At 45.9% G+C, this 20,544-nt stretch overlaps 1 protein-coding gene across 2 annotated transcripts in view; it reads left to right on the top strand.

Moving 5' to 3' along the window:
• The first annotated feature begins 4,980 nt into the window (after positions 1–4,980).
• Positions 4,981–20,544, top strand: part of itga10 (integrin, alpha 10) — a 24,637-nt gene continuing 9,073 nt past the window's right edge. Inside the window, exons 1-11 of one of the 2 annotated variants that reach the window (XM_049025285.1) lie at positions 4,981–5,544; positions 5,820–6,083; positions 9,087–9,198; positions 10,052–10,161; positions 10,606–10,694; positions 12,349–12,463; positions 12,568–12,695; positions 15,642–15,790; positions 18,157–18,307; positions 19,785–19,950; positions 20,252–20,325. In XM_049025285.1, the coding sequence (XP_048881242.1) occupies positions 6,032–6,083; positions 9,087–9,198; positions 10,052–10,161; positions 10,606–10,694; positions 12,349–12,463; positions 12,568–12,695; positions 15,642–15,790; positions 18,157–18,307; positions 19,785–19,950; positions 20,252–20,325 (1,146 nt within the window). In that variant the 5' untranslated portion in view covers positions 4,981–5,544; positions 5,820–6,031. Of the gene's footprint in view, positions 6,084–9,086; positions 9,199–10,051; positions 10,162–10,605; positions 10,695–12,348; positions 12,464–12,567; positions 12,696–15,641; positions 15,791–18,156; positions 18,308–19,784; positions 19,951–20,251; positions 20,326–20,544 lie in introns of both variants that reach the window. The other variant, XM_049025286.1, reaches the window with a different exon arrangement.

Raw genomic sequence — 20,544 nt, 5'->3', positions numbered from 1 at the left:
ATCCTAAAGCATGGAAGGCTCTTGAGGTTAGTTAAGAATATAGATGGGGAGAAAATTGGGGGAACGCCCCAATAAATATTAAAAGTGGGCACTATAAAAGGCCTACCCTTTGCGGTCTGTATTTAAACGCTAGGAGTATTAAAAACAAAATTCATGATTTAGAGGCTTTAATTTCATCAGACACCTATGGCATTATAGGAATAACTGAAACATGGATGAATGACAATGATGGTGAAGAATATAATATGGGTGGTTATACGTTGTTCCGTAGAGACCGGATAGGCAAGAAGGGAGGTGGTGTAGCAGTATATGTAAAAGAAAACTTGCAGGCAAGGGAGCTCACTGATAAAAATAAAAGTACAGAAGCTGTATGGATAAAACTAGATGCTAAAAACTCAAATAGCCTAATTGTCTGTGTTTGTTATAGAGCATCTAATGTAGCTGCAGAGGAAAGCAGAATGTTATATGACAATATCAGGATTATGAGTAATAAAAACGATGTGGTGGTTATGAGTGATTGTAATTTACCTGGGATACAGTGGGACACAGTCTCTGGCTCTTCTGTAAATGAATTTGAGATGGAGGAATTAGTACGGGATTCTTTTTTTACTCAGTTTGTTAACACCCCTACCAGGGGAGAAGCCCTTCTTGATCTTGTTTTCTCTAACAACCAGGATAGGATTGGAAAATTAGAGGTTTTAGAACCATTGGACGGTAGTGATCATAGCAATGATTAAATTCGAGTTAATTTTAGTGTCCGAAGAGCAAAGTCCAAAACAAAAGTATACAATGTTAGGATGGCTAACTTTAATGGTATAAGACTGAAACTAGAAACTGTAAACTGGATGGAGTTAAATAGCAAAACGGTTGAAGAGGCATGGGATTTTTTTAAAAGCACATTGTTGCAAGTGCAAGAGGACTTCATACTGTACCTGTTTCCAGCAAAAGTAAATCTAGGAAACTACAACCAAGGTGGTTTACTAAGGAAATCAAGAATAAAGTCAGGAGGAAAAGGGCTCTGTTCCACAAATGGAAAATAACTAATGATTTCAAAATAAAGCAGGAGTATCTAAGTTTACTGGTTGAGTTAAAAAAATAACAATAGACACTTCAAGAGAAATGTAGAAAGAAAGATTGCATTGGAGGCTAAGGATGACAATAAAAGTTTCTTCCAATATTTTAACTCCAAAAGAGCTATAAAAGCTGAAATCACTAATGTGCAGTATAGTAAGGGCCTTATAATTGAAAATGAAACTGATATAGTAAATGAGTTTAATGATTATTTTAAATGGGTGTTCACAGTCAGAGAATATGAGTAACTTAATATGAATACAGCATCTATGACCAATATATGTATAACTGAGGCTGATGAGGTAATGAGCCTAGCTAAGCTCAAAATAAATAAATCGCAGGGCCCTGATGGCATCTTACCTATAGTTTTAAAAGAGATGAGGGATATTATTAGCCAACCGTTAATGTTAATATTCCAGAAATCGTTATCTGCTGGTATGTTACCTTCTGATTGGAAGCGTGCTAATATAATGGACATATTCAAAAAAGGGGATAGAAGTAATCCAGCAAATTATAGGCCAATCAGTTTAACTAGCATTAAAAAAATGCTGGAAAAATAATGGAAGCTATAATCCAAGAGAAAATGGTAGATTACCTGGATGCAAATAACATTCTGAGGGATAGCCGACATGGATTTAGGAGAGGTAGATCCTGTTGAACTAATTTACTTGAGTTCTTTGAGGAAGGTACAAGAGAAATTGATCACAAAACTGCCTACGCTGCCTTGGAAAGGGTGCAATGTAGGGTGACGAGAATGATTCCTGGTCTTAGAGGAATATCTTATGAGGAGAGGTTAGCTGAGCTGAATCTGTTTAGCCTCGAGTAAAGGAGACTAAGGGGGCACTGATCCATGTATATAAGATTCTAACAGGTCCGGATACTGTTCAGCCAAATGGCTATTCCAATATTAGTTTAAATACTAGAACTCGTGGCCATAAGTGGAAATTAATGGGAGAACATTTTAAATTGAACTGAGGAAGCACTTCTTTACACAGCGTGTAGTTGGAGTATGGAAAAGTCTTCCTGCTAGTGTAGCGCAGGCTAAAACCTTGGGTTCCTTTAAATCAGAGCTAGATAAGATTTTAACAGCTCTGAGCTATTAGTTAAGTTCTCCCTAAATGAGCCTCTCGTTTGTAAATTTCTTGTGTTCTTATGTCAGCACACCCTTGTAGTTACTTAGAGACGTGCACTCGATTTCTTTGACATGCGGCTCAATTCAGGAACTTAGTACATCAGATGCTAACATCGTTTTTTTCATATAAAATTGTGATCACACCCACACACCCCCCCCCCCCCACTTGCCAGCTTTTACCAAAGCCAGCCTCTAGTATTAATGCGGTATCAAACGTTTTGTGTAAGTTCCACAAATATGTTCTGCGAGGACAGCAGAACTAGGGGAGCATCATTAAGAATGCAGGGGTGAACAGTCACTTAACATCTGTCTACTTGATTAATAAAAGCCTTAATTATATCCATATTTTTCTTAAAAGAAAAAGTGATGTTTAGGAGGGACAAACTGTTGATAACTTACTGAGATTTGCATTAAGCTACATGCGTATTGCATCACAGTTTGTGCATAGTAACCATTTTACCTGGGAAAGTCGAAGATGTACGCTCCTCAGATACAGAATGTTCGATGTTTCTTTTCAATGAGTTCCATATAAACAAAATTTTTAGCAAGTGTTCAGGATCATAAAAGCTGTATTTTGTTCAGGCAAAATGGTCTAAGCCAGGGGTCACCAACCTTTTTGAAACTGAACTACTTCATGGGTACTGGCTACCAGTTTAAAACGCCCTCCTAAACTTATCTTAATTTCATGTATGATAAACATGTTTTAAACGTTTTTTTTTAGATATTGTCATTTTCAAATCTATATAAATGTAAATGTGATTAAAGAAGAAGAGCAACAGGATAACAAAAACTCACTGGTGAGTTGTGCTATTTTTAGAACCGGTCCGCGGGCGACTCATGTGGTCCCTAGAGACATCCTGGTGGTCGCGGGCACAATTTTGGTGACCCCTGGTATAAGCAGGAAATAATCTACCACCACAGTTGAATAAAGTCTAAATACACGCGCAATGAGGTCCAATAAAACTGTCTTAAATTAAATATCATGCGTGAATTTCCTGCTGTGTCTTACAGCAGGGTGCCGAAAGAAAGATATACACTCAAAAAATAAAAACAGGACCAGCAGCTTGTGACGCATGATATGCAACATCAAGTTCACCAGTCGGTTCTCCCTTTTACACACGCGCAGTGGCTATGAAAGCTAAATAGCTAGCCGGAATGAAATCTTCCATATATGACAAACCACTAGATGCCATTGCCTGAGCATGGTTAGTGAAATCAATTAGAACGCTACTAGCTATTGCAGGCTAGCGAGTTAGTCACAAGTACTACAGCACAGCACTGCAGTTTGCTAATCACTCTATTTTCCTTTCCTATACTGACATTTAGTTAGCAATACAGCCTATTAGCAATATAGTCCAGGACCAACATTAGACTCTGCCTAGGCTACATGTGTGTGGAGTTTGCATGTATTCCCCATGTTATTTTGACGTGTGTGTGTGTGTGTGTGTGTGTGTGGTCATGCATATATTACATTGTGGAGACCAAAAGTCCCCAAAATGTGACAAAAATCTATTACTTTCACCTTTTATGATGATCTGTGAATGCAACCAAAAAACTGCAAATGCCTGAAGTGGTTATGGTTAGGGCTAGATAGGGGGTAAAGTTATTATAGGTGGGTTACATGGATGGATGGATGGGTGAATGCAGGGGAGTTTCTAGCTATTGGAAAAAAATCAGGGGCTAAGTCAAGTTTACCTGGGGCTTGATTTTTGTATTTTTTTTTCATAGAAAACTGGCATCAGGGTTGAAATACTGAGCCCCAAGCGATCAGACCTAACGACCCCCATGGATGGATGGATGGATGGAAAATCATATATGATAAATACATCTGGGGAGATAACATAAATAATGACAATATGGTTCGAAATGACTAAAAGGTGGCATATGTCACTGTGCAGTACTGGCGATATGATGGCGTAAGGGCAGCAGTAGTATCAACGGCAGGTAGAGAGAGAGCTGCTACTTAGAGATTAGTGATGGCAGGTTTGTGTCCTTTTAGCTGGCTGCTGTCCAAGCTGTTAAATAACTGAATCACGGTGGGAATAAAGAAGTGTGTTCACACCCAGGGCAGAGGAGTCTGTGGCTTTGCATCTCTATAGATCCCTGAGGAGACGAACTTCATCATTCAGCATGGAGAGCAGCTTGCTGTAAACACTGTATGACTTGGGTCTCCTCAGGAAGATCAGTTTATTATTCATCTTCCATTAGGGTCCATCTGTGTGGTGGTTCTGGTCCAGTCTATCGTTAGTTTGAGCTCGAAGCTACTTCTGGCCCCAGACCACCATCACAGTCTCCACCTGGATAATTATCTTGAGATATTTATCTTATTCATGCAAGAGCATTATGACTTTACTGGGATCCATAGTTTTTATATACTGTTAGGGATTTTAATATTTTAGTACTTATTTCATTAACTTGTTTTTATTTTTTCTCATTCTACCTTGTTTCTTGTATGGTATGGAATAGCGGAAATTTCATAATTCACTGCTGGCACTCGAGTACCTTCCTTCAAAGGACTTATATAAATCTTCAATCTTAAATCCTGGGTCTTGCTGAAATAAATCATCATTGAATGGTCATCTACCCATTTTCTTCCTGTCACTGAAGTAGTTACTCTCATTTTACTACAAGAGTGTAGAAAAAGTTGAGTTAGGAGTTGTGTCCTCCCCTGCAATGGTAGATGGGGAAAGAGGGTGTAACTATGAAAGAGAATAAATATTGAAAATACTCGAATAAAAAAAGAAAACAGAGAAAGAGAAGGAGAGAGAGAGGGGAAGAAAGAGAGTGAGAGAGGACGAATGTGGTTTGGGGTTTAAATATGAACCAGGCCCTTCCGAGAGGAGACGGAGAGAGAACTTTAAGCGACGCGGGACTCTTAGCTGCTGCAGAATAAAAGCGGGCTTTCATTTGCTGATGTGTATCTTGGAGTGAATTTCGCCTTCCAGGGGAAAACACCGTAGAAGTACAACGAGAGAAATGGATAAATAAAAAAGAAGAACTTTTTGTAAATTGGTCAATTCAAATCAAAAACAATATTTTTTTTTTTTTTTTTTTTTTTTTAACGCGAATCATTTTCCTGATGGTGAAATGAGAATTTATACAATCTGGACATTGTGGATCTGCGTAACTACCGCAGTCACTGAACAGTATTAGTTCATTATTCAGTCTTCATCATTCAGTATTAGACATTATAGCGATGTCACAACTGGATGCGTAGCGCTTAACTAGGCGACTTACAACCGAAACAGGTGTTGGATTTGCCGTAGTGTTTGGGATGAATACACACCTGGTATTTGATAAATATTTTGAAATTACAGTAGTCTAGGAATGGATTAAATGAGGTAAGAAGGGATATATTTGTTTAAATAAAAAGCCTATGAATATGCTGAATACAGATCATATTACATTAGAAAAAATAATCTAATACGGTTAAACGAAATAATCGAATACTTAAAAATTATGTTATATATTAGGCTATCTAAAGAGTTACCATAAGTTATATGTTCAGGCTGCAATGACAAATGAACTGTTTTTATACAATTAGGAAAACGTATAGTTAAAAAAGCCCGGTTCAGCACTACATTTGTTTACAGTAACGGCATTTTCTTTTCATTAGGTGACATTGCAACAGCTAAGTTACGTAGTTCATGTATGGCAATAATGGAATGCCACTGGAGCTGCAATTAAAGGGAGCCCGAGGTAATTAACGGGACTGGCGACACCCGTGGGTTTGCCTGCGTTATGTCCAAAGTACAGAATTCATACAGCAAAACTGGGAATTAAACTAGGAAAAATAGGAGCGGATCAGGATCTCGACACGTGCATAAAATGGAGCCAAGTCGACTCTTCTTTCTCTTGAAGTCAGTAATACTTCTGAAAGGTAAGCGCGGCGCTGCAATGGATCTTTCATTAATTAAGATAATGTCGTTAATTAGTTTCTTACATGGACGGGAGACGTAATTTGTATTAAGTGATACGACGCTATGATGTCAAACAACCTAACTGTTTTGCCGTATATATGCGTAGCCTAAAACTTAAAAGCAGTATCTGCAGTCCCCAGTGAGCTGTACAGCTGTTTCCTTAATTTACTTTATAAGACGATCGAGTCTTGTCATTTTTTTGGACCTTTCTGTGCTGGTCTTTCCTACAGAACTTCCTCTCTAAAGGCACACAAGCCACAATTTTAATTTCAGGGATTAAAAGAACGTTTTTTTCTTGTATTTTTATCTTACATTTCCACCGTAACGTCTATATTTAATTTGGCATTTCCCGTTGGTTCCTCAGTAGAGGTATTTTAATGTTATGATTTCTTAGCTTATTGTTGGGTTGTGCGTGTGTTATTTTTGACCATATTCAGAGCAATGTAATTGACTTGTTCTGAGGAACTAGAAATGAGGTTACTCTATTTTTGAAAAGTGGTTTTGGCTTTGGGTTATTATTACTGCAACCATGAAATCCATCTGAAATTCCCAGCATAACTGGTCACGCCGTCAGGCCGAACACGCTGGGTGTGTACTAACCTGCTATCCTCTCACTATCCGCCGTTCAGCCACGGTTATTCAACATGTTATTTTGCACACAGAGGCCCTTACCGCGCACTCCACCCTATTTTTCAGTCCCTGTGTGGCAGCCTCCTACAAAGCCGTCAGTATGTTTTTTCGGACCATATTTTTGTGTTATGTGTACACACGCGGTTATCTCAAGCGTCGGGACGTAGGTGTAAGAACATGGTGTGGCTATTTTTTTTTTTTGCCATTTCTTTGTATACCACCTAGGAAATTAAACATATATAGTTTATATTTAAGATATATCTATATATATATATATATATATATATATATAGAGAGAGAGAGAGAGAGAGAGTTTTTATTTTGTTGGGCTGAAATTAATGCTGCATTACACTTGTACAGGCCAGGGTTCAGTAAGTGTCAGTACACACTCGCCTGTGTTCTTCGCGTCAGATACTGCAGTGTGTTTGTGTCAGTGGCTACAATGTGTTTATAGCTCCAGTGTGTTTGTGCCAGTGACTGCAGTATGAATGTTGTCAGTGGCTACAGTGTTTGTGGCTGTGGTGTGTTTGTGTCAGTGCTTGCAGTGTGTTTGTGGCTGTAGTGTGATTGTGTCAGTGGCTGCAGCGTGTATGTGGCTGCAGTGTGTTTGTGTCAGTGACTGCAGTGTGTTTGTGGCTGCGGTGCATTTGTGTCAGTGGTTGCAGTGTGTTTGTAGCTGCAGTGTGTGTGTATCAGTGGCTGCAGTGTGTTTGTATCAGTGGCTACAGTGTGTTTTTGACATTAATAGCTTTCACAGACCCTTTGCAGCCCTGAGCTGCGTTCCCGAGGTTCACTTACGCTATACTGAAATGTATAACGCAGGTGTGCGTGGGGGGAATGGGAATATTTTTTGCTTTCGTTCTCTTCTTTCTCTCTATCCACCCCACATCCCCTGGGGGGTCCAAAAGGAACCATCCAGTACATGACAGGCAAAACAAGAACAGGGGAAATCTTGCAATTTCATTTGGAGTGCAGGCCTCTGATTGGACTACACACGCTCAGTGAAGCGAGCGCCCGGCTCCATCCCATAATCGATGGAGAGACGAAGAGGAAGATTATACTTGTTATGATCGTCTGTCTCTTCAGAGCTACACTTACGCTGTATTTGTCCAAGTGCGTCGCTCACACTTGACTAGTCTTGTCCTAAACACAGAGCCTGAGTTTAGACTCAGTTAAGTTCTCACCCTTAGGTGCTGGCCTCAGTCGTGAAAATAATTGGAAAAAGAAAATAGCTTGAAACTCCAGTGCTGGGTCGGACTGGGTCAGGCTGGTCGGGGGGAGGAGTGCAGAACAATCACCTGCAAATTTAATAGAGGGGCGAGGTCAAGCTGTAAAGCATGACAGAGAAACACGTGTAGGAGAGGAAACATGAATGAATGCAGCATCTGGGGAAGACATGAGGAGGCTGAAGAGCATGCCTGTGGAGAGGCTGTGGGGGGGGGGGGGTGGGCGAGGCGGACAGACACAGCCGGAGAAACAGGCGCATGTTACTGCCCGTGCTGCGCTGCAGTCCCCGCTCTCCACCTTAAACAACTCCACCGACGTTCAGGGGTGAACAGAATCTCATTTCGGATGCGGATAAAGATGGTCTTTGGCCGTAATTGCCCCCGTGAAATGCGGTGACCTGGGGAGACAGAGAGGAGCCAGGGAATCAGATGTGACACTGGATGAGAATTTAAAGAATATTTCCATTATATAGCTCTTATTTTCACTGCTGAATCTGTCATTTCAGAGATTGGATTAAATACTATCCTTTCCATGTTCTGTAAATGGCGGGTCTGTGTAACTCATACAGGGAGTCTCTGTGCTGAGTTACCGGGGCCCCTCCTTCACATCGCTCCCTGTTTATTCTCCTCCCTCTCCTTTCCCTCCTTCTCTCACATACCGCCCTTCCATTACCCCACTCCCCCCCCCCCCCCCCCCCCCCACCGTTCGCTTTGTAGTTTTTTTTTGTTTTTGTACCTGTCTCTGTCCCATTCCGAATGTGTAAAAACAGAGGCAAGGCCTAACCATTATCTGTAAGTAGGGCTGGACTGGGAAATGGGCCCTGGACTTCAGTGTCCCTTATAATAAATTGTGCGGTGGGGGGGGGCAGAGTTGGTCCCCATGGTAACCTTTGCAGAGTGATACTTTTTCCTGACCGGGGAAAAAATTTTGCTGGCCCACATATCCATCGGCCCATTGGAAAAATGCCCAGTATGTCTGGCGGCCAGTCTAGCCCTGCCTGTAACTGTTCATGTACAGGTCTGTGGCTGCAGTTGCAGCAGTGTGTGTCTGGTTGCGGCTTGTGACAGGAGCACCTCGCTCCACTGTCCTCCCATTCCCACCGGCAGGCCTGTGCCACTGCTTCAACGTGGATGTGAAGAGGCCCAGGATCTTCAGCGGGCCGGACGGCGCCCTCTTCGGATCCTCCGTGATGCAGCATGAAGCTGACGGTGAAAAGCTGTGAGCTGCCGACGGCGTCAGACAACGTAGTCTGATCAAATGTGACCGGTGACTCGTGTACAAATAGCAGACATTAGGGGCAAAGAGAATCCAAAAAAAACACAGGCAGTTAAAAAAAATCACTGCACACACAAACTTTAAAATGGACGAGAAGGACAATAATATAAACCAGGGGTTCTCAATATTCGGATGCGGACTGAGCTGCACACTGGTCCGGACACAGCCGGTAATGCACCTTATGAATCAATACGGTTACCGTCAAATGGCTTAATGTGATTTGAGATGCAAAAATATAGTGAACCACCAAACTTTGCATACACTGGCTGCTCATAAAAGTCATCGTCAAAAGTCATTGAAAGTTATTGTCAATTTGTTAAAAGTTACTGTCAGTGTGTTTTCTTATTGAAAATTGTTCTGGGCCTCTGACTTTGAACAAAAATAAAGAGTTTTCCTGATATAAATAATACTGTTGGCGCCACACCAGCAGTACCCTTGCATATAGAGTGCAGGTTCTCCTTTAACTCCCACCTATATTGCTTTTAATTATAGTTTTTCCCTGAAACTTTGCTTTCAAATTTACAGTTTGCCAGCTGTGTTTTTCCCATCAGTTTATATAACAGGGGTTCCCAAATAATTTTCCCCGAGGTTTAAATTCCATGATTGACACCATGCCAAGCCAAGGTCTGTTTCTGAACCGGGGGGAGGGGGGAGTGGTCGCCGATGGTATCATTTGCTGAGTGGGAGGAGGGGATCCATTGCTCAGTTTGGATTAAACTGTACGCAGGTCAAATATGCAGATAATAGTGATATATGGTAGGCCTGTTTTCTGATTGGTGCGTTTCTGTGTTGGAAGGATGTTGGTTGGAGCTCCATGGGATGGACCATCCAATCACAGGAAGGGAGACATCTACAAATGCATTGTGGGAGATGAGAGGAGTTCAAACTGCACAAAACTCAACCTAGGTGAGTTTATCTGAAGGAGCAGCAATTAATTGGAGACTCATCCAAGATATTCCTAGCTCTGAGCTCTATGCCAAAATTTTCCAATCCGGTCCTCATGGATCCGCAGACAATCCATATTTTTGCTCACTCCCACCTCCCAGTAAGTAAAAATGCACACTGTCTGGCAGGGAGCAAAAACGTGGACCGTCTGGTGGTCCCCAAGGGGGGAACACTGCTCCATGCTCTTTGGGATAGGCTGTAGGCTCCATGTGACTCTGTACTGGATAAGCACTAGAGGGATTGTCTTCTAAACATAAAAGTATTGGAACTGAAGCCATCTACAAGGGGAATATTGTTTTGTGTGTGTTTCTATACTGTCACTGTTCTGTAAGGCCTAGTTTGTTGAAGTGTAATGGGAACAGACGGCGAGACCTAAGCCACTGTCTGTGTCTCTCACCTGTCCAGGGGAGGCAGCGCTGCAGAACGTCTCTCGGCACCTGAAGAATGCCCACCTGGGCATGACGCTGAGCCCAGACACTCCGGACGGCTTCCTGGTGAGGGCACATCCATGCTGATCCCATGCCTGCTCTCGTCAGACGTGTTGCCCGTGGAACCATGTGCTGTGTAGAGTCTGATTTTCTTATTAGTATCTTCTTCATCATGGACTTCTATTCATCATGGGCTCCTCTTCATCACAGTCTCCTTTTCATTGTAGTATCCTCTTCCTCATAGCCTCTTAACTGTGGTGTCCTTTTCACCATGGTACCCTCTTCATTATGGTATCTTCATCACGGTCTCCTCTTCCTCATGGTAGCCTCTTAATTGTGGTATCTTCTTCATCATGAGGTTATTCTCATCGTGGTATCCTGTTCATCAAGGTAACCGCTTCAGAGCGTTATCCTCTTGCTCATGATAGCTGCTTATCCTGCTGGTAACAAAATACCAGTGACAGAGAGTGGAAATGTGGCTACGGTGTGCAGCATGTGCTGAACTGTGGGTTTGCAGATTATTAAAGGTAGACATCAGGGCTGGAAATTCTGCATTGATGTTTGTGCTTCAGTCATCTTTTGGTGTGCGGTCCAGAAACTCCCCAGATTAAGGGCCACCTTCCTCACCACCTCCGCCGCTCCCCACCGCACTTCCTCTGATTGGACACCCTGTTTACTGTGGTGTGACCAAAGGCCTGAGTCGGCTGACCGTATGGGAAGGGAGGCAGATAAGTCAGAGTGGATGAGCCAGCAAACAAACAAGGAACTGAAAAATAAGTGATGCGGGAATGACGTGGCAGCGGAGAGAACTTACGTTGCGGTCTTTGACTCAGTCTGTCTCAGAAGCAGTAATCGTCCATGTAAATTAAAATACTGTCCGGCTTTCATCTTTGATGGATCACACCTCTTCCTCGCCCTTCCCCATCCACGTCTGCCTCCTGGGAGCTGCTCGGAGCCGGATCGCTCTGGTTGCTCGGGAAAGCACGCCCGCTCCACGGTGGTTTAGCGGAATTGCTGGGTGGCCACGCCAGCAGTGGTGACCTATGCTCCGGGTGCGGAGTGACTCGCAGTTCACCACGGGGCCGGCCCGGCGTGCTTCCGTGTCGCTGGGAGTCGCCCCTCCCTGAGTGTGTGCGTGCCCCTGCGGTCAGGGCTATAAGGGGATCGGTATGCAACGCTGGCCCTCGGTAATAACAGGCCTGGGAAGGCGGGGTCAGGTCTCTGAGCATCGGGCCCTCGCTGCCCGCCTGTGTCCGTCACAGCGCTGTCTCGGGCTGCTGTAATGACAGGGCAGCCAGCGATGGTGCAGTTTCACCTCCCCCACCTTCTTTCTGTGAATCTTTCCCTTTCCCCTTCATCTTGATGTGGGCTCCACTCTCCCAACGCCCGCCTCCACCCCCCTCCACCATTCCTCTGTTTGGTAGAAAAGTCAAATAAATAGTGGCTTTGAAAATGTAAATTTTTATGTGAGCCCCCTCTCTCGCTCCCCCATTGGTTTTGTGTGCCTTACATTTTATTGGTCTGACTTCTGGCTCTGCGAAAGCACTTATGAAAACTGCCAACATTTGTCAACAATTGTTTCACTCTTTCTGTTTTTCTGCCTCGCATTGGGTCCCCTGTGCACATATTCACTTCAACCAGATTTTTTTATTTGATTACCCACCTGCAGTTTTGCCACCTTATGGCATCGATGATTCTCTCTTCTCCCTTGCCCTTGCAGGCATGCGCCCCCTTGTGGTCACAGGAGTGCGGGACGTCAGTATTCAGCACAGGAATCTGTGCCTCTGTCAGCGACAGCCTGGAGCCTCGAGAGACCATCGCGCCCACTGCCCAGAGTAAGGCATGATGAGCCTGACACAGTGCCCCCTGGTGCCACAGCTCTGATCTGGAATCTTATCCCCCACACAGCTCTGATCTGGTGTGTGTATGTTTGTATCAGGGTGTTCAACCTTCATGGACATCGTGATCGTGCTGGATGGCTCCAACAGTATTTACCCCTGGTACGAGGTACAGAACTTTCTCAGCAACATCCTGAGCAAGTTCCACATCAGTCCAGACCAGATGCAGGTCAGTGTGTGTGTCCCGTGTGCGTCCTGCTATGGGCTGGTGTCCCATCTAGAGTGTAGCTTATGCTGTCCCCTGCCCCCACAACCCTGACCATAAGTGGTGAAAAGGAGGATGGATTATCAAACACCCCTGTGTAACTTGCGTCTTTACATTTTCCCTATGTAAAGATTTCACTTAAATGTCATTTTGAACCTCAGAATAAAAAAATGTTAAGAATGAGTAGTTGGCCTGTGAGGGACTCAACTAAACAAAGACGGCCTCACAGTGGGGAGTGCTACTGGTGTGGGTGGGGCTGGGGGGTGCCTTCGCGTGTTTTGGTTTTGGTGTGGTGAGGAGGGCAGGCGGGGAGGAAACAAGGAGAAACGCAGTGCTTTTGGACAGACTGTAATGGTGCTAAAACGGCCTGTTTGAGCAGGAGCTCATGGCACTAAAGATGTTCGTTAACCTTCTCATGCACAAACGGCCTGATCCAACACCAATCTCAGAGTCAGATTTCTGCTGTAGTCATGGGAACGAAGGGTATTTCGCACTTGTTTCACATTTTATTTTAAATGTGTTTATAGCAGATATTTTTGACCAAAGCCTTGTACCTTTCCCTTGAACTTGGAGATACATCAGTAGCAATGTAGGAAATTAAAAAAATATTTGGGGGGCAACTTTTGCCATCAGGGTCTAAAAAATAGGGGCATCTACAAGATTTTTGGCACACTTTTTAAATATGGTAGTTAATGCATGAGGTTTGTTTTTAAGGTGAAATTAGCCCAATTTAGTATGTATATAGCAATCACTAACACATCGTGCTAACTTAAGTAAAGAGAAGTGGAATCATCTGTATGTATATAGAATCTGTATGTGAATGAAAGACAGAATCAGATCTATTTAGGCTTTTATTTAGCTTTTAATAGCCTTTCAGTATATATGATTGATTCATTAGTTTATAGATAAAGTGAAAAGTTCATCACAGTCTTTCAAATTAACTAGTCTATGGTCTTTTTTAAACATCCTCTTTGGAAACTTGAAGGCCTGTTAAAAATATTTGGGAAAATGAAAGGCAGAGTTGTACAGCTGTAAATGCAAACCGGTACCTTCAACAAAATAAAACAAATATTGCAATTTACGATATTTTTAACATATGAGGCATTCGGCAGTGTTGCTATTTTTTGCCTCCATCAACTACCCCATGACACGCTTACTGAATGGTTTGATTTTAGTCTAAACAGCATCCCCACTGCTGAAGTGTGGTATTGGGCAATGCCTGCAATGTCAAGTTAAGGTCTTACCCTCCTCGAAGTTACAGGCTGAACTGATAATTGATGATTTACTGGCCACTTTATTAGGTACACTTGTCCAGCAAGTTTGTCGAAGCAAATATGTGATTGGTTAATTATATGTCAGCAGCACAGTATATAACATCATGCAGATACAGGTCAGGAGCTTGAGTTAATGTTCACATCAAACACCAGAATGGGGAAGAAAGGTGATTTAAGTGACTTTGAATGTGGCATGGCTGTTGGTGCCAGACGGGCTAGTATGAGTATTTCAGAATAGTAAGTCAAGACCACCTAAACTGACCACCTAAACAAGTTATTACCAAGACCAAGTGTATCGAGACTGAAACAAGACCAAGACCAAGGAAGGGCTAGACCAAGTCAAGATCAGAAAGAGAGTAAAGTTTGAGTCTGAGGTACCTTATTGGTTGCATTTGATCTTTGAAGCAGGATAATCACAATTCTGTATTAACAAGCAGGTGAATATTAAGCCATTGTGATAAATATTGAGGTGTTTTGATGAATAATCTTGACTGAGCTTGAAATAAAACCTCGAGTGCACTATGTCCAAGACTGAGTCAAAATAAAGTCAATTCCGAAACAAGACCGAGACCGCAAAAAACGTGGTCTTGAGACTGGTCGAGTACTACAACACTGTTTCAGAAACCGCCGATTTAGTGGTATTTTCATGCACAATCATCTCTAGGGTTTACAGAGAATGGGTCAAAAAAGAAAACCCATTCAGTGAAAGGCGGTTCTCTGGGCGAAAATGTCTCATTGATGGCAGAGATCAGAGAAGAATGGTCAGACTGGTTCAAGCTGATAGAATGGCAACAGAAACTAAAATAACTACTCATTGCAACCAAGGTATGCAGAGGAGCATTTCTGAATCCACAACCTGTCAAATCTTGAAGCGGATGGGTTGCAGCAGCAGAAGACCACACCAGGGGCTGCTCCTGTCAGCAAAGAACAGGAAACTGAGGTTGCAGTGGGCACAGGCTCACTGAAATTGGACGAAGGCAGATTGGAATACACTGCCTGGTCAGATGAGTCTCAGCCCCAACATTCAGATGGTAGGGTCAGAATTAGGCGAAAATAACATGAAAGCTGGGATGGCATGTTGCCTGTTGCCTCACACCTCTGGGACCCGGGTTCGAGTCTCCACCTGGGTTACATGTATGTGGAGTTTGCATGTTCTCTCCGAGTCGTTGTGGGGTTTCCTCTGGGTGCTCTGGTTTCCCCCACAGTCCAAAGACAAGCTGAAGCTAATTGGAGTTACTGAATTGCACATACTGTAGGTGTGCACGTGTGAGTGAAAGGTTGTGTGATTGTGCCCTGCGTTGGGCTGGCCCCCAGTCCTGGGTTGTTCACTGCCTCGTGCCCGTAGCTTCTGTGATAGGCTCCGGACCCCGTGGCCCAGAAGGATGAGCGGTTTGGAAAATGGGTGGATGGATGGATAACATGAAAGCTTGGCTCTATCCTGCCTTGTATCAACAATTCAGGCTGGTGGTGGTGTGGGGGGTGTTTGCTTGGCACGCTTTGGGCCCTTTAGTACCAAATGAGCATCTATGGGATGTATTGGAACAAGAGAGTCGCATCATGTAGGTGCAGCTGACAAATCTGCAGCAACTGTGTAATACTATCATGTCAACATGGAGCCTAACCCTGCCCCCTGCAGGTGGGGGTGCTGCAGTATGGTGAAGTCACCACGCACGAGTGGTCGCTAAAGGACTACCAGACAACACAGGAAGTGGTGGAGGCCGCCAAGAACATCAGCCGGCAGGAGGGCCGTGAGACGCGCACGGCGTACGCCATCCATACCGGATGGTAAGCCCCGCCCCCGTGCGTCATCACTGTACCAAGGGGAGCACAGCCGGTTATGTTTCGAAGGTGCAGAGATTGGACTAGTGATAACCATGCAGTTAGTGCTTTCCTGTAATCTAATTACGGTTTTTATTGCACACACACACAGTGTCAGAATATGCTTTCTGTATTTTTTAGTACCATTTTTAGTATCTGAGATTGCTATCAGTCTGCCCACCCCCCCAAAACGATTGAAATTTAGATAAACGTGCCTGTATTGCACTCTGGTATGTTTGAATGTTCCTGTTATTTTTACGCGGTTCGGCCGAAGTTCAGCACCCTCCACGTTCTTGCCTGCCCAGCCGCTCGCCTTCGCCTCCTCACATCTCCGCTAGCATCCCTCCTCGTGTTCCCCTCTGCTCCTGGAAGAATAACACTTTCAGCCCAAGGAGGAAGGAAAGCGGGTTGTAAAAACACGTCCATCCGTCGTTCTTTGATGTCGGGAAGAGCTGCTTCAGCAGGGTTGCAGGTGTGGCCCTCCCAGGGCCAGCCTCACACCCCGCAGCTGAGTCAACACGCTCCCCAGCACTGGCACACGCACCCCCAAACACGCTCGTCCTCTCTCCGGCACTCATGAACGCTCTCTCCGACTGACTGAATCAAATGATTCCTAACAACCACCCAGCAAAAATCCAAATCTATGAAGCGTGCAGAGTTGACATCTTCTCCCCGTGCTTGGAGTTCCTCCTCTAGTCCAAAGACAGTGCATGACTGCATGTGTCCTGCGATGGACTTGCGTCCTGCCCAGAGTATCCCCAGCCTTGTGCCTTACATGCCTGCCCTCCTCCTTGTGATGCTGTACTGGATAATTGGTTGAAACGTGGATGGATAGATGGATGGACAGATAGATAGATAGATGAATGGAAGAATGCACTGGTGAATCGACGGACGGATAGATGGACGAACACACTGCGTATATCGAATGGCCCACACAAGCTGAAGCAGGAGGGTCCAGAAGTGACCTACCACCCCCCCTCCCAGTAACCCTATAAACAGGCTATGAATAGATCCAGACTTCACAATTATCACTGCCCCCCCACCCTGTCGTCTACTCTCTCCAGTCCTGTCATCCTTCGTCTCTCTACGCCCCTCCCTGAGACATTCTCTCACTACCCCAAAAGCCATACACCCATTTCACGCTCTCTACTCTACCCCCATCTCGTCTGCTCCATCTTTCTGCTGTCTAGCCCCTTTTCATGTTCTGTCCTATACTCCTCTTTTTTTCTTCATGTCTCCCTTTGTCCTTAAATCCCCCCTCCACCATTCTCTTTCTCTCCTTCCCTCTTCCCCCCCCCCTTCCCCCTTTCCAGTGTAATTTTCAGGCGAGACGAGGGGAAGACGGTTGTATTTAACTCTGGCTTTTCTGTGGCCAGCCACGCTGTTATATTTAGGCCCCGACTGGAGGCATGCCTGCGAATGACTGAGCCGCCCGCCTGGCCCTGCCTGCCTCTCAGACCGGCCCGCTTGGAGCGGGGTGAGGCGCGTGTGTGTGTGTATGTGTGTGTGTGAAGGGAGGTAAGGCTTGAGAGAGAGGCAGTGTGTCCACACGTGTGTCTCACTGTCTGTCTCACTGCTGTCGTCTAACTGAGGAGACTTCTCAGCCTGCCTGCCTCCCTCCTGCACTGCGTCCATATCCCAGCATTCCTAGCCCATCCTGCGTGCCTCTGAGCTGCACAGTCCCTTCTGACAGCTTGGGGGCACCCGCAGCTCCTGTTCATTGGCTCTGTCCTGCCATTCCCTGGCCTGTGTTTATCTGGTAGTTTCCAGGGCTGCAGCAAAACCACGCTCCTGTTCTTACTGCCTAAGTGCGGTACCCTGACCGTGTGATCTCAGACAACATATTAGTCATTCCTGCACACATGCTGCGTTTTGGTGAAGAGCTATGCGGCCTGACGCTGAGGTTTGGTGCCTGGTTACCACCCGGCGACATGAGGAGAAACCACAGTGGTAAAAAGAAAACCTCCCCCCGCCTTTGTTAGCTACATATAGGCTCCTGCCTTTATCAGCTATATATAGTACAGAGAGCTGAAGGCTTTTCGTGGGAATGGGAAGCAAGGAAATGGCAGCTAGCTAGGCTCAGATGTTGGTGGAGCAGAGGTGCGACGGTGTCGGGCTTGAGTGTACGGCCAGCCCAGAACAGCTGCAGTGTGTGGACGAGTGTGTAAATATGAGCGTTACTATGGCAAACTAACTGCTTGGTGTCATATAATGAATGAAGAGGTGTGGAGGAAGGAGAAGGTGTAAGAGGAGCAGCCGGCCTGAGCAGATGGGGGGTGTCTGGGGGGTGTCCCCTTCCCCTCCTCTCTGATCTCTCCACCTCTCCCTTCTAGCACCGAGGCCTTCAGTCCGGAGCGAGGTGCCAGGGAGGGGGCCACCAAGGTCATGATTGTGGTGACAGACGGGGAGTCACATGACGGGGAGGAGCTTCCGGACGCCCTCGCCGAGTGTGAGAGCCGCAACATCACTCGCTACGCCATCGCGGTGAGTGTGCACGTACCCGGAGTGTGCCCGTGCGAGCGTTCCTGTACAAGCGTGCCTGTGCTCACCTTGCCCACATGTGCCCCATCCCTTTCCCATGGTGGCTAACCCAACAGCTGCTGCCATTTATAGCTGAGAACTGAACGAACTTCAAGCCACAGAAAATGCATTTTTCTCATAGCCAGAAACAAACCCGTGCTGGTTATGACATAAACCTCATGCTCAGTTATCAACTTGCTCTCTGTCCCACTCACTTCCTCGTTCTCCCCTTATGCACCTCCAAAATCCAAACTCTCACTTACATGGGCCCTCCCCACCTGCTGATTCCCGTTTATCCTCCACGCTACACCTACACCTGCGCCTACGCCTGCCCCCCCCCCCCCCCCCCCCGAAATTAATCTCGTCCTCAAATCTGATCCCCCCAACTGCACATGAACCCTGCACCTCCTACCACACCCCGCAAACCTTCCAAAAACCGCCCCTCGCTTCCCGAACCTCCACCCCCACCCCTGCCCCCACTGCCCCTCCAGTGGCCCCTGTCCTGTGTTTGGGCGGCAGCCGGCAGGAGGTGGTGGCGGAGCTCATGGTGGAGAAAGCAGAACCTCACCAGAGCAGAGGCCCCGGCCCAGAGTCAAGAGAGCAGAAGAAATGAAGGGAGGATGACTATGGTAGACTCAGAGGAAGAGACCCCCTGCATGGTACAGAAGGGCGGAAGCTGCCGGAGCCCCCAGGCCTGCAGCTACTCTCTCCGTTTCGAGGGTTTGGGTTTGGGGCGTGACTCACTTTTACATCAGACCTTCGTTACTCTGATTGTCTTACGTTCATGCAGCCCCTTCCGTCATAAAAGCCGCATTTCCCTTTGTGTGTATTGGGGTCCTCTTAAAGAGGGAGGGCCTTAAAGCCCCTGGGTGTCCCGGCCTGGCCTCGCCATGGAGCGAGACGCCGCCACAGAGCTTTAGCCTAACGCGGGCACATCCCTTTATTTATGCTGGCTCTGTTTTACGTGCATCACGGCCTCACTCACCTCGAAAAGCCACAGACCCGGATGGGAGGACTTGAAAGGCACCTCAGTGAAATAGCTGGACAGGTCGCAGGCCTGGCTTCTGATGTAGCGAGTACTTTGACAGCTTGTTTACCACTCAGATTTGCCACAAAACTCAGTTTTGCACACAAATGTTGAAGAACTTCTTTTACTTTTAATTCTGCCTTTAAAAATCTAGCCAGTCCTCTCCTCCACACATGGGATCTTTCTTCGGATTTTGCATTTTCTCTCGTGAGGCGAAAGTGTTTCCATGTTTTCAGTTACTAGCCCACTCCCTGATTCTGTATTTAATGTCGAAGCCAGCTGGGCAGGGCTGGGGTGATTCCCCCCATGTCACTGAAGCCGTTTAAGGCAGAGCTCCCCCCAAATAATGGATATGACAGCATCAGGCCTCTGGCTTCTGCCCCTCTAATCCTGCAGAGTATTCTACCCCCTCAGGTCCTGGGACACTACATCCGCAGGCAGCAGGATCCGGAGACCTTCATCAATGAGATCAAGTACATCGCCAGCGACCCCGACGAAAAGTATTTCTTCAACGTGACGGACGAGGCAGCCCTCAACGACATCGTGGATGCTCTTGGAAACCGGATCTTCAGCCTGGAAGGTGAGGGAGCAGGGATGGGGGAGGGCAGGGTGAGGTGCCAGCCTGCTTTTGGAGGAAGAGAGGAAGGAAGTGGGGGGCATGAGAACAGTGCCATCTGTAGGGAGGTGAGAGGCGACGGCAGCTGTCATCTTAATTTGGAAGGGAAAGGAGGTGGATGTGACCCAAAGCGGAGCTCAAGGCTGCATGACATCAGAAGCGTCTTTTAGCTGTGTTTGTTCAGCCCGCCACTGAGGGAGGAGCGATGATGGCGATATTGTGTTTGGGTTCCCTCATTTTTAACACCACATCTACTCCACCACAGGGACCCTTGGGTACAACGAGAGCTCCTTTAAGATGGAGATGTCCCAGATTGGATTTTCCACGCACCCCCTGGATGTGAGTCCGGCTGCCCTCTCCCGGGGCTGTGTACGCCGTGGTCTCGCTCACGCCCCTGCCTGTCCATCGGTCTCATTGCGTGCCGCTGTTTCACACATCCCCTTTCACTCCTCTCGTCCCTGGCACTGTCGCTGTCTCATCTGTTTTGTGGCTTTCAGAAATTTGATTCCGGACCCATCTTCAGCTCCTCTCCGGAATTTGGCTGACTCCTCGTTTGTG

Source organism: Brienomyrus brachyistius, chromosome 9 (assembly GCF_023856365.1).
Source record: "Brienomyrus brachyistius isolate T26 chromosome 9, BBRACH_0.4, whole genome shotgun sequence".
Classification (NCBI taxonomy): domain Eukaryota; kingdom Metazoa; phylum Chordata; class Actinopteri; order Osteoglossiformes; family Mormyridae; genus Brienomyrus; species Brienomyrus brachyistius.
Note: the sequence above shows the minus strand (reverse complement) of the source record. Positions and strands in the feature narration are given on the sequence as shown.